At 44.6% G+C, this 25,035-nt stretch overlaps 1 protein-coding gene across 1 annotated transcript in view; it reads right to left on the bottom strand.

The window, feature by feature from the left end:
• Positions 1-4,856: 4,856 nt before the first annotated feature.
• LOC146855536 (uncharacterized) overlaps positions 4,857-25,035 on the bottom strand; it is a 41,892-nt gene continuing 21,713 nt past the window's right edge. The window contains exons 2-4 of the mRNA XM_085650622.1: positions 7,973-8,109; positions 6,193-6,315; positions 4,857-5,189 (exon numbers count right to left, since the gene is read on the bottom strand). Coding sequence (XP_085506748.1) covers positions 4,867-5,189; positions 6,193-6,315; positions 7,973-8,066 — 540 coding nt within the window. The 5' untranslated portion in view covers positions 8,067-8,109 and the 3' untranslated portion in view covers positions 4,857-4,866. The remainder of the gene's footprint in view (positions 5,190-6,192; positions 6,316-7,972; positions 8,110-25,035) is intronic.

The following is a 25,035-nucleotide window of genomic DNA, read 5'->3' as shown; positions in this document are numbered from 1 at the left end:
AAAGTAATCCAGCCTACCACTGAGAGCATGCTTAGGTTGGAGGGGCAGTTCCAACGCAACCACCCAACGGCACGGCTGTACAATGCGAAGCTGGCTAAAATGTTAGCGCTGGACCTTCTCCCTTTTTCATTTGTGGAAGGGGTGGGTTTCCTTGAATTTGTGTCAGCCATCTGCCCTAAATGGAAGGTTCCCAGCCGTTCCTATTTCGCAAGAATTTCTGTTCCGGCACTACATCATGATGTGCTGGAATTGGTTGGACAAGCTTTGCAGCAGAGTGCTGTTCACAATATCCACCTGACAACAGATATGTGGACCAGTTGCCAAGCCACAGATTACATGTGCATCACTGCACACTGGGTCTCTTTTGTGGGGGTTAGAGATAAGCTATCTGAACGAGGTGCTGTTGAGACAGCTGCGATTTTTAAAGGTACTCGGAAACATGCAACTGTAGCCATGTTCGCCATGGAGAAATCTCATACTGCTGTAAACATTTTGCAAGAGTTTCGCAGCAAGGTTTTTGAATGGCTGCGCCCAAGAGGGCTTAGTATTGGTTCTGTTGCCACAGAATATGGCAGTAATGTACTTAAGGCCATGGATCTTGGTTCCTATTTCAGGGTTCCGTGTTTGGCGCACTGCATAAACATTATAGTTCAAGACTTTCTGAAAAAAGAACCCATAGTCAGCAACTTACTGGCCATCTGCCGAAGAATATGCACTCATTTCAGCCATTCTTTTAAAGCTCGGAAGCAGCTGAGGATCATTCAACGTGAATATAGGATGCCAGTCAAAGCACTCATCCAGGAGGTGGCAACACATTGGAACTCAACGTATTACCTGCTTGATCGTCTGTTTGAGCAGTATAGGCCACTCAATGAATATGTCATGCACAGAGGGGATGCTACTGCGAAAGGCATGACCCTTCAGATGGAGCAATGGGGCCTAGTTAAATGCCTGACTGAGATGCTTCGTCCTTTTGAGGTCTTCACACGTGAAGTCAGCAAGGAGGACTGTACAATGGGCCAAGCTATCCCATTATTGCAAATGCTAGAGCATCAGCTGAAGAAGGTGTCTGAATCATACAAAGGTGTAGAGGACAAAAAGGGAGCCTATGACTTGGTGGAGACCGTAGCCCGTCGCTTAGCTGAAAATACAAGGATAGAAAATCAAGTTGTCACAAGAACATTACATTTCTGCCACAATTCTGGATCCACGGGCAAAATTTGGCCTGAAGACATTCTTTCCTTTTTCAGAGCTTGATGTTGTCCGCTACAAAACTTGGATAGCTGAGGCAGCGAGTAAGTTGGAAAATGAACGGCTGCTAATTAAAAGCCCGCAAGATCAACCCATAAGAAGTACTGAAGCAGGGCATGCAACATCAAGTGCAACTTCGGAGGCTGAGGGCAGTGCGTTTGGATCACAACACTCACCATCACTATCGACAACAGCAACAATAACTGGATCATTAGGCCCAGTAGAATCGTTAGACGATTGGTATGTACAGTTAGGCATTAATAAGCACAGTGCTTATGCACAGAGAAAAGATCCCGAAAGCTTAGCAGCAGCACCCCTGAACATTGAGCGGATGGTCCAGGCCTATCTGGACGACCCAACAGAGGTGTACATTGATCAAAACCCAGTGCAGTATTGGTATAGGAAAAGGTCTGAATGGCCACTGCTCAGCAGGCTGGCGATAAGCTATCTGGCTTGCCCTGTCGCAAGTGTCTCTTCCGAACGTGTTTTCAGTGCTGCTGGTTCCATTGTAACAGTGAGCAGGACCAGTCTCTCGCCCAAAAACGTGGAGAGGTTAACAATGATCAAAATGAATCAGCACTTCATACCACCAAATTACACAATACATGAAGCAAGGGAGGAAGATGAGGACAGTGGCTCAGGTGACGGAAGTAGTGTGTCACATGATTACTACTGGCTGAACCCCCAGAGTTTGAGGACGAGCTATACTTCCCTGACAATTAGGCTTGCACTTACTGTCTTCCTCCCTTTTTTCCCCCCTTTATTTGTGTGTCTGTCGTTCCGGTTACAAACTTGTGAATCACAAAAAATCCATTACCACCGTCTTCTACTCTTCTTATTTCAATATACAAGTTTCAGGTGTCTGCAATTTGACAGTACAGTCCTCCGAATCCAGCTCCTCCGCTCCATCATACTGAATCTCCCGCCTAAATCCATTGCCCTCATGAATGATGATTGGATGATGGAAAATAGAAGAAAAAATAAAAACTTGCCTAGTCCCACCAAAAGAAGTGGAGCATGAATCAGATGACTACTATAGCTATCCTCCTTTCAGAGCCGAGAGAGACTGCCCATTAACTGAAAATGAGATGGAACAGGTAGTGATTGATGCCATGCATTGGATGCAGAGTCGCAGACTGAGTGATTTTGTTGTTGTTTGTTGTGCATGAAGTTATGTCATTGTGCACTAATCATCGTTCTACAGTACACACTAAACGTAACTCAAGGTGAATTTTCCCCTTCTTGCAAATAAGAAATGTGTACTTCTCCTGCAGCTGGATACATTGCTTTTGATTGAATACAGGAAGAGGACTCAATCTGCGCACTGAGTATGATTGACAACAGCACCGTTCATGATGATGATGATGGCGAAAAAGACGGCCCGTTAACTTAAGATGAGAAGGAACAGGTAATGAAAATTAATGGAATGCACTGGACACCTGACTGAGCAATTGGTGTTTGTGTTTTTGTGGTTTGTTTGTTGTGCACAAAGTGAAGTCAAAGTGTACTAGTAGTCTTACTGTACACACTAAAGAGTGACTCAAGTCAATAATATTTCTACTCTTGTTGTGTGATAACAAAATTTTACTTCTACTACAGGCCGATCTTCACAGTCAGTCAATACAAGTATCGGAGATGATTGATGGAATAATAACAAGTCAGGAGGACGTTTCATGAGTGGCATAAAAGCCTAAAGGTAAACACGTCAACAACAACCACAGCAGACCCAAATGTCTGTGTAGAAGTGGAGTCGAGAGTAGCGGTGGGATGACTGCGATGCATTGATTTACTAACTTAAATTGTAAAATGCTATGTTTGGAATGGATATGTGCTTTGCCTTTGTCCAACTCTTTAAAAAAAAACAAGTCCTCTAAATGGAGAATGTGCTAAGCAACGTGCCGTCAGGCCTGTCACTGTGGGCCTGCTCTGCGCTGTTGTTGTTGAAGGTCAATGCTGGAAACAGACTAGAGTAGAGATGATGCATATATGCCGCCTCGGAAAGTGTTCTTGTTGCACTACACCATAACTAAATAAAATATTACAATGTACACTTACCTTACCAATAAATCTACATTTTTTCCAGCCGGCCAGTGCCGAGTGGCGACACCCAAGACTGATGGACGAGAGGACCAAGAGGAATGCCGAGATGCAAATCCAGTCCACATTTTTGACCAGGATAACACAGTAACAGTATCAACTTTCATCTTCTTCTAAATAATTTGATTCGTTTTTTTGCCTACAATCTTTACAACAGTGTGTTCTTCTTGTTGTTATTATTATCATTAGGTTTGCTCTCTGTTTATGATTCATCCCTACCAATATTTAAAAATTCTATTTGCTATCTGTAAAAGTATTAAGCCAGTAACAACAGAACAAGAAGTGTATGTAATCCCGGTCTCCTTATCAATCATCATCATGCAACCATTTCCTTTTTCTCCCTTAACATATTGATATGGATATGGATATGGTAGTCTTCAAAGATTGTCATTTGTTTGTCCATGCGTACTGTTTTTCACTGTCAAACCTTTCCCCAAACCCCCTTCCCATCCATTCAATAAACCCTAACCCTCTTCCCCCGGGCTGTGTGACTTATTGTCGAGGTGTGACTAAATTAAATGTACACCAATACTTAATCACACACTTGCTGGGGCGGATGTGGCGAAAGCAACAGTACTTCAATTTCAAGGCAGAGCGATGATCTTCTTCTGCTTGCCCACCCATGAGCAGTATATTTTAGAGGTGATTTTTATTTAACAAAGGAACATATACCTCAGCATTAATTGCCGGCATTGATTGGATTTGTTGTCATTCCTCATACACAGCACTGTTACGCTGTAGGCCTAGTCAAGTGACTCGACACAACTATTGTTTGTAACTCTGTCTAGTAGGCTATCCCCACCACCATTATGTTTTGTTGTAAAATATTTTAGCATATTATTGTTGCTCGGTAAGGTCTGTACTGTACATTCTACTACACCTCGAACAGTCTCTCAAAGGCGACTGACTGTCTCATTTTCTTTTTTTGCAAATGCTGCTGCCCTGCCAGTGTCTACTACTACTACTACTACTATACTACCACTACCACCACCACCCCAATCATGGCATGTTAGAAAAAGGAAACCATCTTCACCATGAAGCCATCACTGTGCCTAAGTTAAACATCAAGCAAAGGTAAGAGAAGTTTGGGGGAGGCATATTTAATAATGGACATGTTTTCAATGAATTCACACACCCCTTTGAGTCCAGATAAAGAATGCATAGACTAGAAGAGAGACTGAAAGTACTAGTAGGACAACTCAATCACTTACACAGTCAGCCAATTATTTAAAATCAAACACTGGCTATGGGCGGACCTGCACCACCAAGGAAACAGTGTGATGTAAAACAGTAACCCCACCTACAAAACATTAACAACATTGCATGTAACGTAGAAATATAGATTTAATGTACCCTAACAAAAATAAATTATGTAAAAAAAAAAAACACAAAAGCTGACCCACCTCCCTCACTAATCCCAACCAATGTCTGTAAGAAAGTCCAAATGTCCAAAACCCCAATGCCCAATTCCCACCCACCCACCCAAACAAGAATTTAAAAAGGGGCAGAAGACAGGGACTAAGATGTGGGGCGGGATTGCAGGACGACATGCATCTGCTCCTCTAGACAGGCAACGCGGCGCTTGAGAGCGCGGCAGTTGCAGCCACAGTGGGGGGCACCAGAGATGGTATTGCGGCGGCGGGCAGCCACCAGATGGTGGCGCCGTACCGCTGGAGGGTGGTGGCTGGGGCCCGGGGCACTGGAGGAGGCTTCAAGTGCTGCAGTCTCCTCCTCCTCCTCTGCCAAGACCATCAGCCGCCGATATTCGTGCTGGATTGCCTCCAGCTTGCGGCGCCGTGCCTTGGTGGCCAACTCCTTCCGATCAACTTTGGAAGGAGTAGCTGTATATCAAAAAGAAAAAAACAAGACAATTGTAAAATATACTCTTAGAAAAACAGTAAGACAAGTTAACTATACACATAGTGGCATTGTAGCACTATAAAGCACAGTACATAACATTTATTAAATCTAGCCCGTCCTTCCTTCCACCCGTCTTTCACTTTTTAGTTGAACACCAGGTGATCTGATCTGACTTTTAGTCTTCTCCATAAAACTTTCAAAGCGGAGTTGAAATCAGATAGATGAGGCCATTGCTTACTCAATACTCCCGCCCCTATGCCAATTAAAGGGTGTCTTCACTCTTCAAACGTTCACAACAACTCTTACTTAGGACATTGGATGGCGGGCGGACAAACGCTAAAAAGGAAACGCCCGCCATAAGGGCGGGGGTCCCGTGGGGACAATTAGGATGCGCCCGCCACAGTGGTGGGCGCATCCCGTATTTTTAACATTGTGGTGGGTGGTGCCAAAAGCACCGCCTGCCGCAATGCTAAAAATACATGTTGTGCTTTTCCAAGCACAACGTGACAGGCCCCGCGCAGAGCCTGCCACGTTGTGCTTTGAAAGGCAAGGGGGTACCATAGCATAGGTACCCTCCATGGGGGCCCGCAACGGGCACCCCAAGCATACTCCGCATGCCTTTCCATGGCGGCAATGCCGCCACGGAAAGGCATTCCAAAATGCAGATTATATGGCTGGCGGTGTGTTCAGACACCGCCACCATATTGAACCCTTTTTGCCCGGTCGACATGTCAACTGTGCAGAAAATCGGCAGACGGTTTCTATCCGCCGCGGACCCCCCAGCCATTGTGGCGGGGGTCTTTTCTACAGGGATGGCGGGAGGTTTGCCCCTGCGGGGTCGGAGGTGACTACCGCCGGCCCGGCGGGGGCAATCCGCCCGCCATCCTAATGGGGACCTAAGTCTCAACAGTACCGTATACATACAGTACACCCTTGCAGTGAGTGTAATGTCAACAATAGTTAAGGATTATGAATCTAACTTACCACCGCCCGCCACTGGTGCTGGCACTCCCCCTACCGCTCCATCGGTATCGGCAACTGCCGCATCCTCTCCCTCCGCGTCGCCTTCGCTGGCCCCGGCAATGGTGGTCGTGGTCAGTAGTGCGCCTAGAAAACATTACACATTTTTTAGGCGTCATATACACCTCCCCCTATTGGTCAGTAGCAAGATTGAAAAATGAGTTAATAGTATAGAACATACATCACTAGTACAAATCAGGTAGTAGTAGAGTAGACACTAGTAGTTATATATGATCCCCCCCTAGGGTCATTCCAGCCTTTGCTTAGTTAGCCCGAGCCATGCAACCATTTTACCTTTGTGTCTTTTATTTTTGCACATGTGACGTTACCTTGCAGCTTGTTGTATAAGACATCTTTGAGCCCACATGACCTCACATTGCTACTGTCTACGCGCTGCGTACAAGCGGTCAACCAAAACATTAACAAGCCACTTTTTTATGAAGTACTGGTGTACTGTTAGTCCATATTGCTTATCCATAAATGCTACAGTTTTTGGCACGGCTGAGAAATGCTTGCAATATACTAACGCGCACCATTTCATTTTTCGCATTACAGACGGAAGATTCCCTTCTACGAACCAGAGCTTTGCAGAGCTTATGATGCAACAACTACCAGTACTAGGTTCTTCTAAGGTGAGGGGTCCCTTCACTCAGAGATCTTCATTTATAAATTTATATAAACTAAATTCCTTGGGGATGGTGGTGCTTCCACCACTGTTCAGTTATCATGATTTAATTCCCAACTGTAAGTAAGTGTAACAATGTTTATTGTTTTAATGTGATTGATTTTCCTGTTGGTGCTGCATTATAATAGAACAACGTACAGAGCTTGTCAATTCAAAATAAACATTTTGAACTTACATAGACTTGGTGTGGACTTACACGAGTGAGCAAATTAAAGGAAGGGTGTGCATGTGCATTGCTTCCACGACTGAGAGGTTGGGTGTGTCATGTTCTGGGTTGGGTATCTTGGGGGGAGGGTTCGGAGAGCTAATAGTTATGACAAGACACTACTATAACTAGTCGGGCAGGGGATTGTGGTGGGTTCTGAATTTCTGATTGAGGTGTGTGAGGAAGGTCCAACCTACCATCACCAACATCCTATTTTCTTGTGCAAAGGTCTGTATGTGCAAAATCCCTACAACAGTAGTTGTATGTCCTATCATATCAAAATAGTAATAAATCTGTCTGGGCATTTGTTGGTGTGAATTGTCAAAGCCTCAAGATTAACAAAGACTCAAGATCAATAAGACTAGAAGTAGTACAAGAGGACAACCCAAAGGACTGGACTCAATGGCTAGAGCTACTGGTGAATCTGAGTTTTATTTACAACCTTTCAAATAAAGAGTGGCCAACTGGGCAAGCTTAGCTACTACAGTACAGACAGACTGATAGTAGTAGTAGTAGTAGTACAGAGAGTCATCATAGCAGAGGCAAGGATAACAAGATTTTTGAAACAGTACAGATCGAAGGATAATTGTTGGTAAAAAAAATAGCATTGGGAAACTGAAACAATAGTTCAGGAAAAATATGGTGCAGTAAAAGTTATGGAATAAGAATTATTATTAAAAACCAGGCCTGGGCGTAGTGGGCGTAGTTGGGCTACGTGGAGCAGCGCATAGTGTGCCCAAATCTACGCACACTCGCGCGCTCCGCGTAGCCCTACTACGCGCCACCCGCCTCCCGCCCACTCTCCTTTTAAAATAATGTAAAGTATGATAAAAAAATTAAATATAATGACTTACCTGCGGCGCAGCATCTCCGGGGCTCCCTCTTACTCGTTGACAACTTCTTTTCACGCATGCGCGGACGCCCGTGCATGCGCATTTCTTGTCCCATTTCGTGTCCCACTCTCTGTTTGCCTGCCTCTGGGTGCTGACTGCTGAACAGGAAAGATATAAGAAAGAGACAAACATTGATGGATGGTGTCAAACAAATAAACGGTCAAATAACACTTATGTAACAACAATTTCAATAACTAAATTGATCGATCTTATCTGGTCAACAAGTAGTATCGGGGGATTCGCGGATCGACTACTTACTATTTATCAACAGTTATCCAGTCTTCCATTCTGATTCCAGAATACTAACTAAGCCCAAGTACGACGTACCACCCGACCTAGCCCACCTATTCCAGGCGTGCCAATTGTACATTAAGTATGCATTTCCACTTCTTTTAGTCCTCAACACTGCATATGGTCAAATGGAGGACACATGACTACATTTTTTGTATACACCAAATTTTGGGTTGATTGATTGATGCTGATGTTCTGCTAGTGCTAAGCCTATTACCACCACTCATTGAACAAACTAGAAAAGGTTCTAATAAAGACGGACGTACTAGCAGCACGTGACGTAACTGAGGGGGCATCACGCATACCACAAAAAAATTACAAACTCATACAAAGTAACTAAACCTAAGTATCAATCCGCCCCTATCTCTTAGTGACAGGACTAAGTAAGGACTAGAGTCACTATAGCATTACGTAACTTAATTTCCCTAAAATAAACTCTTACATAATCACGCTAAGCAAGCGCAAACGCAAAGTTGCAAACAAGTAAGATTAGTAGTAGCGCAGAGGAGCACCTGTGTCATAACAATCACAGAAGACTTTTAAACATAATTAACCTGGAATGTAAGCAGCAACATTCTAGCTGGTTGGAAGAAGAAAATATATTCACAATATATAACACAGAGCAGAAGAACAGACACAAAGTAGTAATAATTAAATAGTTACTCACCAAGACCCGGGACCTCCACTCCTAGCAGGTCCTGCAGGTCCTGCTCACGGTCCAGGATGTCGGACTACCGGTGCGTCAACTGCGCCTGGGTGCGCTGGACCCCAGAGCAGCGCAACACTGCCCGGCGCACCTTCCCCCACCGCTGTCGACGCTCCCGGAGCCCGTACCCGGACCCAGGCCTGCCACCTGCTGCCAGGGTTGAGGGGAGCTGGCGCTGCACAAAGAAGATGAGTGCAGCCAACTCCACCTCCCCAAATAAGGCCCGTGCCTGAACCCCTTGTGGGCGCTGCCTTCCACAAGGAAGGCGGTCGCGGCTCTGGCTGTGGCGAGCCCTAACCTTCGACATGGTTCCTGGGAGAGAGAGACGGGCGGGAAAGAAAAGGTAATAAAATTAAGTAAGTAAAGGAAATAAATAGCAGGCAATAGAAAAAGAGTGAAAAAGTAGCTAAAAAACACACACAAAAAATAGACAAAAACAAAAAATATAGAAGCAGGAAAATAGTTAGAGAGATAATAAATAAAAAAGATCAACAAAAAAGTTGCTTGAAGCAAAGGATTGGAAAGATACAGGGAGGATTGAAAAATCAGGCCCCAGAACCATGCAATAGAGTGAAAAACAAGATGGCCGCGCCCATTGCGACCACCTGCGCAAGTTTGCGTGATATTTTCTCCCCGAGCACGAAAAAGCGGCGCAAACAAGTAAAAGCGTTCCCAAACAGGAAATACATACCGCGAACGGGCGAGAGCATGCATTGCGCGACCCGGAACAGGAAGTAAGCATCGCGGGTGGGCAGGACAAGGGAAAACAAGATGGCCGCGACCGTGAGCAACCGCATGGGTAAGTTGGCGACCCGCGATTACGCAGAAAATACCGCGAACGGGCGAGAAAAAAACTTCTGCGTCCTCGATATTTCCGCGTGTTTGCGGAGATTTTTAACATTTTCGCGATAGTTTGCAAAAGTGAATTTCGCAAATTCCGCCCACCCCTGGTGGAGATGGATTCCCTCTATCGATGCTCGCTGAATTAACTTCTTTAGGGTACCCATGAATCGTTCAACAACACCATTGACTTGGGCCAGAGAGGTGTGCTCTTTTGATGCTTGACATTAGGTCGAACAAGAAACTCCTTACATTTTTTGCAATTAAAAGGCAGGCCACTGTCAGATTTGAGAATAATAGAGATTCAACACACTGGAAAAATGTCATGTCGATGACAAGTCTTCCATTAAAGGAAAACATGAATATTCATCAATGACTAACATTAGAGGATGTCTTTTTCCTAGAGACCCAAAGAAATCAACTGCAACTCTCCCCCAGGCATGCATAGGAAGGTCTGACATTGCCAATGAATGTTGTGTCACCTTGGGGGATAGACAGTTACAAAGGTAGCATGCTTTCAGCTCTTTCTCGACTTGGTGAGAGAACCACACTCGGTCTCCTAGGTCTCTTTTTCAGGCTACAATGTCATGATGTCTTTCATGGGCCAGTTCAATGATTTGCTGTCTTAGACTCAGTTATGACAATTCTCGAGCCTATCAGTGTCAAACCTTCTTTTTGTATAGCTCATCGTGAACATGTTTGAAGTATTAAAATTCAACATCGTCAGCAAAGGATTTAACACTTTTGTTACAAGATTGTGTTGTAATGATATCTTTAAGGATGAGCATGTCCTTATCAGTGTTCATAGCAGCAATAATTTGTTCAATTGATAGAGTTGCTGGTGTGCTGTATCTCACAATAAAGTGGAGATAGTTTTCAGCCGCTTTGGACATTGAACTGTGGTGATTTAGTGACTCTAGTGAAAAGTAGTCTGCAGGGTTTTAATCATTCCCTGGCCTGTGCACAACCACATAGTCATTCTCTTGTAGCCGCAACCCTCACCTCTTGATACGAGGGGGCATCTTAGCTTTCCGGTTTTGAAGATTGTGAGCAATGCCTGGTGGTCTGTTATGATAGTGAAATGATTCCCATACAGAAACACTTAAAAATGTTTGCAGGCCCACACTACAGCTAGACTCTCCTTCTCTAGTTGAGAGTAGGCCTTTTCTGTTTAAGACAAGCTTCTACTGGCATTGGCTACAATGTGTCTCTGGCATTCGGTTTACCATTATGTTGAGCAAGGATTGCCCCCAGTCCCACCAGGCTCGCATCTACTCTGATCTCAGTATGGAACTTGGAGTCAAAGTAGGCCATTTCAGTTGCATTTTCAATTGTATGTTTTATGTCTTTGAAACTTTGGTCCCATTCAGGAGACCACTGGAATGGAACATTTCACTTTGTTGAATCTCTCAATGGAGCACTCACTTTAGCAAAGTCACAAATGTGTCTTGAGCAATAAGTGACAATACCTAAGAAGGATCGCAGCATGGTATCTTATGGGGGCAAGTAGATGACAATGAAATGTACTTTATCCAGGTCAGGAGCCATTCCGCAATCCAAGAACGTGTTCCCAAATAATTTGAGTTTTGTTTTGTGAAACTCACACTTTGCCTCATTGAAAGTGAAACTTGCATCAGCAAGTAATTAGCACACTTGCATAAGGACCTTGTCATGCTCCTTTCGTGTTGTCCCAAATAGGAGGATATTATCACTGTAATTCAAATCAAGGGTGGCAGGTAGAATTATTCGGAGGACATCATCCTGAAATATCTCCGCAGCCAAAGATACTCCAATACTCAGGGGCCGATTATGAGTTTGGGGATGTGGGAGTGGGTCACCACACCAGCACCCTGCTCCCACACCGCCAAACCCGACTGCCCGCCAGATTACGAGTTTCCACGAGGTCTGGGAGGCGGTACTTTGGCAGTCCCATAACTGTGCCTATTAGAAAGGCACAACAATGGGCGTGTCAAAGCCATTTCCTTCATGGCATGGACTGTGCTCTCCATGCTGTGAAGGAAAGGGGGTGCATGCACACAGGAGCACACCATGTGCCCCCCTTCATGTATCGCCAGGCACAAAGGCAACAGGGCCCCCTTAGTTTCCTCACTGCCAGCACTTTCATGGTGTGAGCACCGCCATGAGACCGCCGATTGTGAGGAAATTCGTAATATGCTCAGCAGTGCCACAGCGGCTGGTCAAGAATGTCATGGCATCAGACCACCGTGCCACTGTCAGAAATCACGGATCCCCAGCGGTTACAGTGGTGCCATGGCGGTTCGACCGGCAGTTGTAATACGGGGTCAGACCACCAGTCGTAATACAGTGGTCGGACCTCTGGTGCGGCGGAAGCCACACCGCCACCACTGTGCCACTGTGGGTTTGGCGGTTCACAAATCGCCATACTCATTATCAGGCCCTCAGGATTTTGGTTCTGAACAAACCAACATGAGTTGTAAACATAGTAATGCACCTACAGTTTTCTCACAGCTCGAGTTGATGGTATCCTTTGTTCAGGTTAAGATGGAAGAAGGCTTTGGCACTGTTCAGCTGCATGATCATATCCGCGATGTGGGGACCAGGATGTCCTTTTCTCTCAATTTATTTGTTGGCCTGGCGCATTTCCACACAAATGCACACTGCACCACTACTGTCCTTATTTGGCGAAAAATGGTGTGGGACCAGAGGAGCTTTCATGATGTCATGCTTCAATAGTATTTCTAGTTCTTTCTCAAAGGCTTCTTGTAAGTGGAAAGCGACCCTCTGGTGCTGTTGATCAACAGAGGGAATGCCCTCAAAAATATGAAGTTGCACTTTCATTGTCTTGAGTCTTCCTAGGCAATGAAACAATGACAGGAACTGACTCACAATTTCAGACTGAGCACGGATGTTGCAGTTAAGAGATTACAGTCCCATGTCAGCAGCAGTGGCAAAGCTAAGTAGAACCAAAGGGGATGATGGATGTTGAACAATGCAAGCACTCACCCCCAGTCAACTGATCTGGGTTTAATCCATCATCATTCTTTAGCTCACTCCGCCTCCCCAGTTCAGACATGGCCATATGCAAATCAGTTTGACCCTGTGCCTCAAGGAAACAGTCCAGCCCGAACTGCCAAGCCATGTCTTCCCTGGACCGGAAACAAGCATCCTGGGACCGGTTTCTGGCTAATCAGCCGTCATCAGCCAGGCTACCTTGAATCCAGTGGCAAAGTGAGCAAGGGACCCACGTCTGAGCATACCCTGCCAACTTAGGGCGAACAAAGCAAAACCAAAGGGGTTGATGGACGGAGTGTTGAACAATGCAGTCTCACCCCCAGTCAACTGATCTGGGTTTAATCCATCATCATTCTTTAGCTCACTCCGCCACCCCAGTTCAGACATGGCAAGCCCTCGATGACGTTCCTTGAAGAACATGAATTGGTGCTTACACTGACGTCGTTTTATGTCTCATGGTTGCTGTAAATTACCCTTGACTCTGTAATGGTTTAGACGCAGCCCACATGTATACCTTGGTGTTCGACGGGGTAAGACATTAATTGATGCACCACTGTCTATAATTAAGGTGTACAGGGCAACTGTTCACCTTTAATGTAATTTTAGGACAGTGTCCAATGACACATTTCACTCCATTTAATGCTTTCTTTTGACTTTTGATTTTCTTTGCAAACAGATAATCTTACATATGCATGTCGTTCTTTGGTAGATATCATCAACGCACATCTGTCTTCTTCAGTGTCTCTGGATAGTGATGTTGAAGAATCTTTGTATGATGAATTTGACGTTGATCAACTTTATTTTTTTTCTACTTGTCGTAAATGATTTTGCCTTTTGGCCTTGTGGGTGTGGCTAGAATGCTTCTGGAACCTCTTGTGCCCATTTTCTCTCCTCATTGTGACTCATTTAGTTTATTTTTTGTTTTTCAGACAGATGTGAAATGGTTTTCTTTCTCGCAGCCTTTGCATGTCTGTCCCATGGCTGGACATTTGCCTTCATTGGGAAATGAAATCCCACATCAGAAGCATAGCTTTTCTTTCTTTGGAGAAGTCGGCTTGGGTGCATCGGTTCTTTATTCATGCTTTCTTTTCATGACCAACGCTGATTCATTGTGTGCTGTTCCTGCTTCCATATCAACAGTTTGTTGATCCACTCATAGAACTCGTAGTGTTTGGCAAGTGCATCAAGTCTTTAAACAAACTCATCCATCATTTTACCAGCTTGTTGTCATTCTTGGTTGAAGATGTACTTTTCATAGTCATCATTCGTCATCAGAATGAACTTGCCCTCCAAACGCTTCTTTTATCTTTTGGTATGATGTTGCATACGTTTGTGAGACTTTCTTCAACACTTCTTTTACTCCATCACCGGCAAGATTTTTAAATATTTGATGATTTTCTTGTCTTTTTCTTCTAGTGTGCATATGAAGTCATCAAACGTTTCGATCCATGTAGTTGACCTGGCACCAATGCTTTGTTTCTTTTCCATGTCAAACACAGGTGGTGGCTTAAGGAATGTAGCAACCTTGTGCTCCCTTCTGTCACCATCAAGAGCACGTGCTGATCAGGCAGCGTTCTTTGCACACAGCAGACTAGCAACCTCTCCACAGAACACCCCTGTTGTTTGAGCCAATTTTGAGTTCGTATAGCACTTCCCTCACCTGTGCCAGTAAGTAAATTTCTGGGTTTGGTTGTCACTGCTTTGAGCATTTGCTTTGTATGGATGATGGTTCTGTGTTATTGTGTGGGGCGGTCTCTTTTCTTTTTGTCTTACCTGTCGGTTCTGGTGTGCATTTTCAATGTGCTCCTCTATAGGGCCTTCAGCTTCTTCGATGGCTGTAAATGGGCTGGAGTGGGGCTTTGACTCCACATACAACACCTGCAGACTGCTTTGCATTGATTCGGGACACACGTGGCATGCACAAGCAGTTTGATGTACCATTGCAAACTGTCAGGGAGAGCAGCCTTGTTTCTTTGGGCTCATATCCCCTACTTGTCGCCAGTTGTAGCGTTGTTCCCAGCCCGTGAGCATGCAAATGAAACAAGCCGCACATGGAGCAGTGCATCAAATGGCTTTATTATTCAATGTACAACAACACCGCACACAGTAAGTCATATCTTTCATAACCACACCTTAACACCTCCCAGCAGATAACATAATTACTGCCTAGAGTCTGCCCAGAACCATAAAGGTCCAAGCACGGATAATCTCAAGACACTATAAGTAGCTGCCTAGAAAGATTGGAGCAATTATTAGAAATATACACCAATGTATTGGAAGTCGTCTTTCAGAGAAACAGACAACACAGTTACATTTTTTAAAGATAAGTGCAAATATAGTACTTCATCAGAGCAACACATCGCTACCACTTTTGGAAAGACCATTCATCTTACCCTTCTTTATTGGAGAATGTTGAGCCAGACTCACATACCTTGACTCACAATAAGGTGACCTTCTAACAAGGACTTTTTTTGCCAATGCTGAAATACCTATTATCTTACACTAAGCATTTTTTAATTCAACCATACATGATACATCTTGCATGCAAGGTAATCTAGAGCAAAGAGGGCTTACTATCCTATAGTTTACAAGGCTGATGTCTGGACAAAATATTGAGTTTTAAATATTGTAATAAATAAATATTTGTCACCTTAAGTGGGAACGGTATGCCCAGTTGTGGGTCCCGTTCTCACTGCACCACTGGATTCAAGCTAGCCTGGCTGATACCCCGAAACCAATCCCAGGATGCTTGTTTCTAATCAAGGGAGGACCTGACTTGGCACTTCAGGCAGGACTGTTCCCATGATGAGCAGGATTAAGACTGATTTGCATATGGCTGGATCCAAACTGAGGCAGCGTGGTGTGCAAAAAAACAATAGATTAAACTTAAATATTTGTCACTGGGGGTGAATTGTTGCATTGTTCAGCATTCCACCCATCATGTGTTCTTTTTGCTTTTGTTGACCCGAGTGGGAAGGGTACGCCAGGTCATGGGTCCCGTGTTCACTGCGCCACTGGAATCAAGCTAACCTGATGAGGGAGGATACACTAAAACCGGTCTCACAATGCTTTTTCCGGTCCAGGAAGAACCTGGCTTGGCAGTTCAGGCTGGACTGTTCCCATGAGGAGCTGGATTAAGACTGATTTGCATATGGCTGGGTCCTAACTGGGGTGGCGTGGTGAGCAAAAAAACAATAGATTAAACCTAGATCTTTGTGATTGGGGTGAATGCTTGCATTGTCCATCATTTGTTCTTTTGGCTTTTGTCAACGTAAATATTGTGTCAAAAATATTGTTAGTACAGAAATATCATGTCACAGAATATCGGCATCAAGAATATTGTCTTATGCTATCAATTGCTGGGGCCACTTGCTAGGGGTCGCAAACCTCGCATTCTTCTCACCCTGGTGGGACTCCTGTCCCAGAGTGCAACCTGCTCCTGAGCCGCTGCTCTGGGGAAGGCGTGACCAACGTGCATAAAGCGCTGCCTCTCCCCTCGTGGCGCGGGCTGCGCTCTGGCAAAGCCTGGGCCGAGGGCAGGCCCGTTCTGCGCCTGTCATCAACATGAAGAGACAGGGCAGGGACACCCCCCTTGATTCTTCTCACTACATAACCGTTGTCTCCAAGCTTACAAGTAGGTGACACTCTTGGTCTGGGAGCTCACCCAAGCCCATTTCCTTTTGTTTACTGACTTGGTGAGGGGAGTTGGGCCTTTAATTTAAAAACCACGCTGACCATTGTGTTGCTCTACCCAGAACTTGCTTCACACACTTTCAGTGCTGTTTGACCTCGGTGTAGTGAACACACTATAGCTCCTAGTGGAAATGGGTAAAAGAAAGGCCACAGACTCTGCTACAGGGAAGAGTAAAATTCCAAAGAACGTAAAACACAAGAAAACAGCTGCAGACAATTGCCCCTTAGCAGCGATTGATGACCTAATCGAGGAGGTGGAAACAATTTTATCAAACGGGAATAAACTGACTAGTGAAGGCACAAAAAAGATAACTACCTTCTGTAACAAAAAGGACAAGGTCAACAATGGAAAAACTGCTAAACGAAATATCACTGTCCATCATGCCCCTGAAGAGATACAACCGCAGGCCCCAACCTTTTCCATGTCCTCTTCGTACAGTAGGGGGGCAGCTCGCTCCAAACTGATGCAGTGAAGCCTGTTACATCTTAACCATAGATAGGAACAGCGACAATGAGACAATTACAATCAACTCCACAAATAGGTACACACCCTTGATTACATTGGAAGACCAAAGAAGCCCATGACAAGGGATCCTGAACCAAAAACACAAGTACAACTCATACAGTAGTACAGATAAGGCGACACAAACTCAGAGTCTAGATAGCTCCAAATCCACTACCGAGCTACACCAAAAACTAAACTATGTGATAGAAGAGGTACTTGCCTTAAAAATGTAATTGGAGTCTTAATCTCACATGATAGTAGAACCAACAGCGTCAATGTGAGAAGCCAAATGTAATATCCACCCGAGAATATAAATATTACTAAGGCTTGCAATCAATACACGGGCGGCCACTTAGATCATCTCAACTAGACCATCCCAGAATAAGCATTGGGAGTGCTGTCCACTCAATCAACCTCACCATCCACTAGTAATATCAGGTCCTGGAACTATCATCCCTTGCTTAAGACCAGATACACCTGGTAGACAATAGAGAGCAGGAAATCCCAACACAATTAGGGAGCAAGCAACACACAAGGTACACCAAACTAGTTCATTCTTTTAATGTCCCTAATCCCACTCTGACTAATGACAGATAGCCAAACAACGCTACAGCCCAAGAGAACCCAACAAAATCATAGGCAGGCAGGAACAACCAACCCCTTTCTGCACAACAACAAGCTATGTATTACAATAAATACACTAATGGAGGTTACAAGGTATTTACGACAAACGTTCCCAAACTAAAACAGGGTGACAGAGAAGATGAGAATTCTCTAAAGAATAAAGTTGTTCACTGGATCAGAAATAGGTGCCATTGCTTATCTGTCATAAGATTAGATATAATCAAAGTTGAACAGCTCCAGTCCGAAACCGGGTACCTGGATGACATAAATCTAACTCTCCAGTCCAAATTCATTGCAGATAGCCTGATAGTCCCTGGACTTACGAACGCACGGCCTGGTGGAATCTAGTATTAGATTCAAGTCAAATAAAACTTTATTTGAGAAGAATGAGAATGAGAAGAATGATAATCCCTAAATCATTGAGAAGGGCAGTTTATATGCTGCCTTTGTTGATCTCAAGTCAGCTTTTGACCTCGTCTCCCGTGTTAAATTGTGGGCTGTATTACAAGAGCTACGTATACCCCATGAATTACCATCACTGAGAGTTAGACTCCATGAGGTAAACCACGCAAGAATCAGATGGGGCACACAAGGACAGACTACTAACACCTTTCCGGTAGAAAGAGGAGTGCGACAAGGTTGCGTAATGGCACCTACACTTTTCTCTCTGTTTATTAACAGGATCGAAAAATGTATGGAAGCTACCCCCACTGACGCTCCAGTTTTAGCTGGTGTGAGAATACCGATCCTAATGTTCGCGGACGACACGTTGATTATCGCTAAAACACCAAGCGGCCTACAACGAGCCCTGCTGCTCTTTGAAGAGTTTTGCCATCTGCGGGCCTGGTAATCAACGTGTCAAAAATGAAGTTTATGATCTTTAGTGTACATAGATCATTTAGAGGAGGAGTGGTATTGAATAACCGACCTCTAGAGCAGGTAAAAGACTTTACATATCTAGGGGTCACAATGCAGGGAGACATGAAATGGAATAAGCAACTGGAAATGGCTACATTGAAGCATCGCCAACTGGCGGGAATTCTCCAAAAAGAGTTCAATACATCACTAGCTAAAGCAGTTAGTCGAGTCCTGCAAATATATAACACAAAAGTTATCGCTTCCGTGTTATATGGGGCAGAGTTGTGGGGTTTTAATAATCTTTCCAAACTTACAGGAGCAGAAAACATGTTTTTGCAGAACATTACTAAACTCCCACAAAGCACACCAATACGACCTGGGTAGGAAGTCACTGGCCGACATAGCCAGATTGCGACCCCTACTACACTGGCGGAGAATCTGATCAACACCAGAATTAAGAGTTTATGCACTTGGCCTGAAGGACCTAATTAGAGTAGATCGTTATAAAAAAAGTCAGATGGTTGCAGGAAATCAGAATCATATTATCCAATATTGGCATGGCTACACTGTGGGAAAATCCAGAAAATACCCGTTTCCAACTAAGGCTTTGCTAAAAGAAAGATACTGGAGTTGGGTGACGGATAACATCGTCAGAGATAGTGATCCTTTAACACTAACAGGATACTTTCTGAATGTGAAGCCCGTGCAAAAGCAGGAACCATACTGGGACATAATTACAAAACCACATGATAGGAAGTTATACTTCCATTTCAGAGTTGGCACCTTGCCAGTTAGGTCATTTTTGGCAAAATGGGACATGCAAATCAGTGTCTCCTGTCCAGTATGCCCCGCTCATTCAGACTCTCTGGCCCATTTACTGTTTGCTTGCCCAGTGTATACGGCCCCGCGCCGTATGTGGTTGACCCCGATTTGTAGAACACTGGGAGCTGGAAGCAATGAAGTGGCGCTTACACTACTTTGCGCAGAAACAACAACATCTATTGTTATCGCTTTGGCAAAGTTCTTAGACTGGGCATGGTCTATAAGATCCCAAATAATCTCAGTTGGGTAGCGGGTATGTTATGTGCATATGTACTGATTTTCAAATGCCCCTAAATGCTTGATTGACGTTTTTTGACTTCCATAGTCCATCTGCTTTAGTTAACAGTGGTTTATAATAATAGCGTGGCCTGGCAAAATGTTGAGACTAACTAATTCTGTTTTGTGCAATAGGTAGTAAAAACATATAATGTATTCAACTATTATCAATTTAGTTTTTATTCCTAAAATGTTTTAACTGTTTTATGTATTTTAGTGCAAATCGATTTTAATGTGCTATTTATTAATGGTCATGTGTCTTAAGTTTTGTACATCTGCTTTGATGATTAATATTGTCGAATAAAGCTAATATGACGATAATCCCTAACTAGCTTACCTACAATCTGATAACCTGGACCTAGTCAATTGACTATCGAGGAAGGATAGCACTAAAAGAAGGACTGATTTAACACCAATCATTCCTGTTAGTGACTGTAATCCTATAACAGCTGTCCAGTTAACAACACGCACTACACAGAGACATAGCAAGACACCTTTGGGTATTGCACCCTATGAAAACATGTACCTTGAACAAGGTCTTGATATCCCCTCAGGGAACATTAGGATCATCTTTTGGAATATTACCGGGTTAAAACAAAAACCTTAGATCCTGGCTAGCAAGAGTAAATAGCAATCTTTGACCTTTACTTAGTTCAAGAAACTTGGGTAATAGAATCCCCCTATAAATGAGGGTATAGGACCTTTAGCATAGACGCGTTACCCTCTAAAAAGGGGAGACCTTTGTGTGGGCTGGTCATATGGGCAAAAAGGAACCCCAAGCTAACCTTAGAAGTGCTGAGTATTAATGCTCCAAACATACTTGGATTAATGTTGAGTTCCACAAACAAAACTAACTTACATGTTTTTAATATCTATATAAGACCGAGATTGCTCTCGAAAGAATAACCAATAATACATATGTTAGATGAGGCCCTTGACTTTCTTATAGGTTTCTATCAGAAAAACAAGCTTTCACTATTACGGACACCTTGCTCGGCTCTCATTCTTCTATGGCTAACAGCGTCGTTCTGAATCCCACACAACAGCTTTGGTGGCACGCTGCTTTGAATATCTATGGCTCTGTAAGCACATCCCTGGGCACTTCTCCTTGAGCCACTTCTTAAAGTGCAATGGTACGATAACTCTTGATGGGTTTAGTATGTAATTAATTTCTTCTTTTCTAAACGTCAATTTGCATTTTCTGACACGTGATTGCTTTCCGCCTTGTAGCGCTTCTATTAACAGTATTATTTTGCAATTGTTGATTATCAATGGCTGCTCTTCGAAAACCTGGTTGCATCTGACTTCAGCATTAATGCTTTGTATAACGTATAACTTGATCTAGCGTGGCAGCGTGGTACCTTAGTATATGGCATGACAAGCAGGTTCTTGGCCAACGGCGTGTAGATTCTCAGCAATGCTTTTGCCATCATCAACTGCTTCACAGACACTGGAGCTGCACTTTGACTCCACATGCATTATGCGTTGATTCCGTACTTTGATGACGGCACACATGGCACGCACAAGCAGTTTGCTTGGACCACAGCAAACTATGGGAGAGCACTGTCGATCTTTGGGTTACTTATCCACTCTCTCATTGCCAGTTGTAATGTCTCCCCATCCTGGGTGCCCACCAATGACTATGCCACACACAGAGCTTAGTCTTACATATCTTTATTTGTCTAGGTGTAACTGCAAACGCAACATTCTAAACCAACCTTCATTGCATTCCAATCTAACACTTAAATCACAGCTCTACAGAATCCATCAGGAGCCAAAAGGATTCCGTCATTGCTAACTTGCAAGACTCCACAACTGCCAAACACTAGTAAAGTGAATCAAACACCCAAGACAAGGCCTCACCCCTGCACGGCTGGACTGGGAATGCAAACTAGCTCTGGCAATTAACTTGAACTGGCCTCTAGGGGGTGGTGGTGAAGTGCTGGTGGAAACACTGCTGATGCTACACTGCTGCTGCTTTTGTTGCAGGGGGACGATATTGCAGCACTGCTGCAAAACCGGCACCCAGTCACAAAACGGCCCCACCAGTCCAAAAATGGCCCCCACCCTTCCGGCCCACCGGGAAAATGTCCGGTGCCTGCTACAGCCAGTCCGGCCCTGCACCCCTGAGAAACACAGCTAAACTGCCTGTTCTCAGGAAACCTTAGACAACCTGTGCATGGAAGTGGGCTCAGTACCTGGGATCTATACAAATTACAATAACTTCAGTCATCTGAGTCGAAACATTAACTATCAGTGCCACATTCACTCCTCCTCCCAACTGTATTCTCATTCTACACATACTGTGTCTGCCAGTGGCGGCTGATGACATTTGAAAGTGGTGAGGCGTACAATAATTGTCGTGCTTCACTGCGGCGAGCGTAGCGAATGAGCCTGAACCACCTACAGGGGTTTCGGGGGGTTCTCCCCCTAGAAATTTTTGAAAAACGAGTGGGCAAATGGTGCATTTTCAAGCAAACCAGAAGGTGTGAAGAACAGCCCTGGAATACTTTCTGCCCAGAACTCAGGATCCTTCCCACCTGACAGTGCCCAAGGAAAAAATGAAAACCTGCCTCTTTGAGGAGGCTTTTCTAGCCCTCTAAAAAACTCACAGGATGCCTCCCATCCCATCCAAGGAAAAATTCCCTGAAAAATGTTAAAGTGCCGCAGAGGAGTTCTGTGAACTGGGTAACAAACAAATGACCTAAGCTTGTCAGATTTTGCTCATCCTGTGCGTATGTAGGGGTTTTGGTTACACATGAAATACACCCAGAATCAATATCCAAAACAGCGCATCTTTTTCCTGCTCAGGGCCTACTCGTGCTCACACGCAACAATACGTTCAGTCTAATGTATAAATATGGAGAAAGAGTATATCTACACACCTGATACTGTGGCAGGAAGAAACAAACACTGTTACACATCAGGGAACACCAAAACTAAGCACGCACGCACATAGTCAGGTACCACACGAAGACACGTTTACAGATGCGCATAGGTACACACACCACGCTCGCACCCACCCACACGAACGCATGCACACTGACAGACACGGACACTCACGGTCATGGGGAAACGCAAAAAAACATTGACACACACTCTCCCACAGGCACACGTAACTAGACACAAAAGCATTGTGACTTTCTATCAACCTCACACACAGGCCAATATACCCGCACAAACACACCTATGATACACAAACTATCTCGGACACGCAAAAATCCATCCACCCATCAGACTGACACACACGATTGCTCTTAAAGAAACAGAGACAGTCACACGGTCAATGCACCGTGACTCACTCTTTTTCACTCTCCCAAATGGGGAAGGAAAATGGGACAATTTGTGATAAGTGACAGTGACAACACGCAGGGCCATTAGTTAGCTGCAGTAGTTGTCAGGGTTATTTGTGTGCACATAAAGTTGATTATTTTATGCCGCCTCTTTCACCTGCCAGCACAAAATGCCACTGTGTAAAGAGCTGTACTATGAAATATTAAACTTTATCACCTGCTTCTTTCCTTGGATTTACCTTCATTTTGGGCACTTTACACACTGACACCTCACTGGGGCACACATGCCTCTTCCACGGGAGCGGCCGCTCACCTGCACCTCGCTCTGATGCTCCCGGCAGCAGAGGCTCCGTAACACAGTGCCTGGACCTGTAAGTACCCGGTGTTCAGCAATACTAAATATTACACAGCAGCGGTTTGGTAGGAAGTCTTGCTCTCCGCCGAGACTGAAAGAAAGTACAGTTGCGTCACGTCGTCTGCGCTCCCTTCCCGCGTCTAACAACCTGCTTCTCAGGGACAGGAGCCTGGACGTCGCAGCCAATCTGGTCTTGGACAGTTTGCCGCCAGCCAATAAGCACATGCCTGTCGATGGGTGCCCGAACCGGGCACCTAATGATAGTGTGGTAGCGTGGTGGAATAAACTTTTTAGTTAAAAATGCTGGCCCAAAACGCGCAAGACTGAGTTGGTCGGCCCTGGGGCCGACCAAACAGTCAGTACCCACAACAGTGGGAAAAGCCACTCCCCCCTGCCCTCGAGCAGGACCGCCCACCCTCCCACCCCCAACCAGGCACTCCAGGCATTTCTGCTTTCTCACAGTGCGAGAAGCAGAAACATAAAATGGTATACCACGCTTTCTTCATGGATTGCTTCACCAGTTTTCACGGATAATTTATTTCAACCTGTTTCTCTAGAAGAATCTTGGCGTTGTAAAAGTAATCTTTTTTTGTGCAGTTTCGCCTAATTCTTAGAAACTGGCTGTGAGGTAGAATTTCACTTAGGTTGCGTTGATGAAAGCTGGAGAATTGCAAGAACGTGTTTCTATCGGTTTGCTTGGTTTATAAGGTTGCATATATGATTCCATCTTCATGTTTCACCAGGAAGTCGAGAAAATTAATCTCAACATTGCTTGAATTAAGCGAAAAATGAATGTCTGGGTTCCTCTGATTCAGCCATGATTGGAATTCTTCTAGCTTTTCCTATGTACCCCTCCAGAGCATAAAAACATCTATGTATCATTGCCAGATCTTTATATGACCATCATATGGGCTGTTGTTATATACCCATCTTTCCTCATACAAGGCTATGAACATCACTGCCATTTCTGGGGCGAAGGGACATCCCATTGCAGTCCCTTTTGTTTGTAAGAATTGCTCATCATTGAATTGAAAGAAGTTATATTTAAGACACACTTCGGCCATTTCTACAAGATAAGCGGTTGGCACATTGTGTGGTTTGGTCAGTTTTTCTAGAAAATGATATGGAGCTTCCAATCCTGCTTCTTGTGGGATGTCCGTGTACAAGCTGACTATATATAATGTTACCAAGAGTTCTGCTTCTGGAGGGAGGAACATGGCGGCAGCAGGGTAGCTGCCGCGGTACTCTGCTCCGAGAATCCTGCAGGGCGTCGGTCTAATGCAGCTTTTTCGCCTCTGTTTTCGGGCCTATTAACTACTTTTCAGCGCACTGAATAATCAAGGACCCCCTGTTTAAAATTGATGAGCCGGCTTTGTATAATTAGATAAATGTTTTTACCTCGTTGTTCTCGGGGGTTAGAATCTGCCGAGTTGTCGTGCTGGGTGGTCCTCTTTTTACCTTCATGAGTCCGAGGTTAGGCGTGGTGCAGCCATTCCTCGAGGACTCGGCCCCAGTAGCTTCGCCGTCAGCTGAAGATCGGCACAGTTTGTGGCCCTGGTCCCGGGCCGCTCTGGAATTTTGTCGTGGAAGGAGACAGTGGAGTTCCCGGCTTGACTTTCAGCCTGGTACCTGCGTTCGTCAGAGCTGCGATATTCTCAAACATCAAGAAGGAAGTAATACTGAGTGTACAGCTGGTAGATTTAATCCAGTGGGACTGGTGTCGGGTAAGGTCTCTGACAGGGAGTTATCTTATTGTGAGGAGATTTC

This window comes from Triturus cristatus, chromosome 4_1 (genome assembly GCF_964204655.1).
Source record: "Triturus cristatus chromosome 4_1, aTriCri1.1, whole genome shotgun sequence".
Lineage (NCBI taxonomy): Eukaryota > Metazoa > Chordata > Amphibia > Caudata > Salamandridae > Triturus > Triturus cristatus.
Note: the sequence above shows the minus strand (reverse complement) of the source record. Positions and strands in the feature narration are given on the sequence as shown.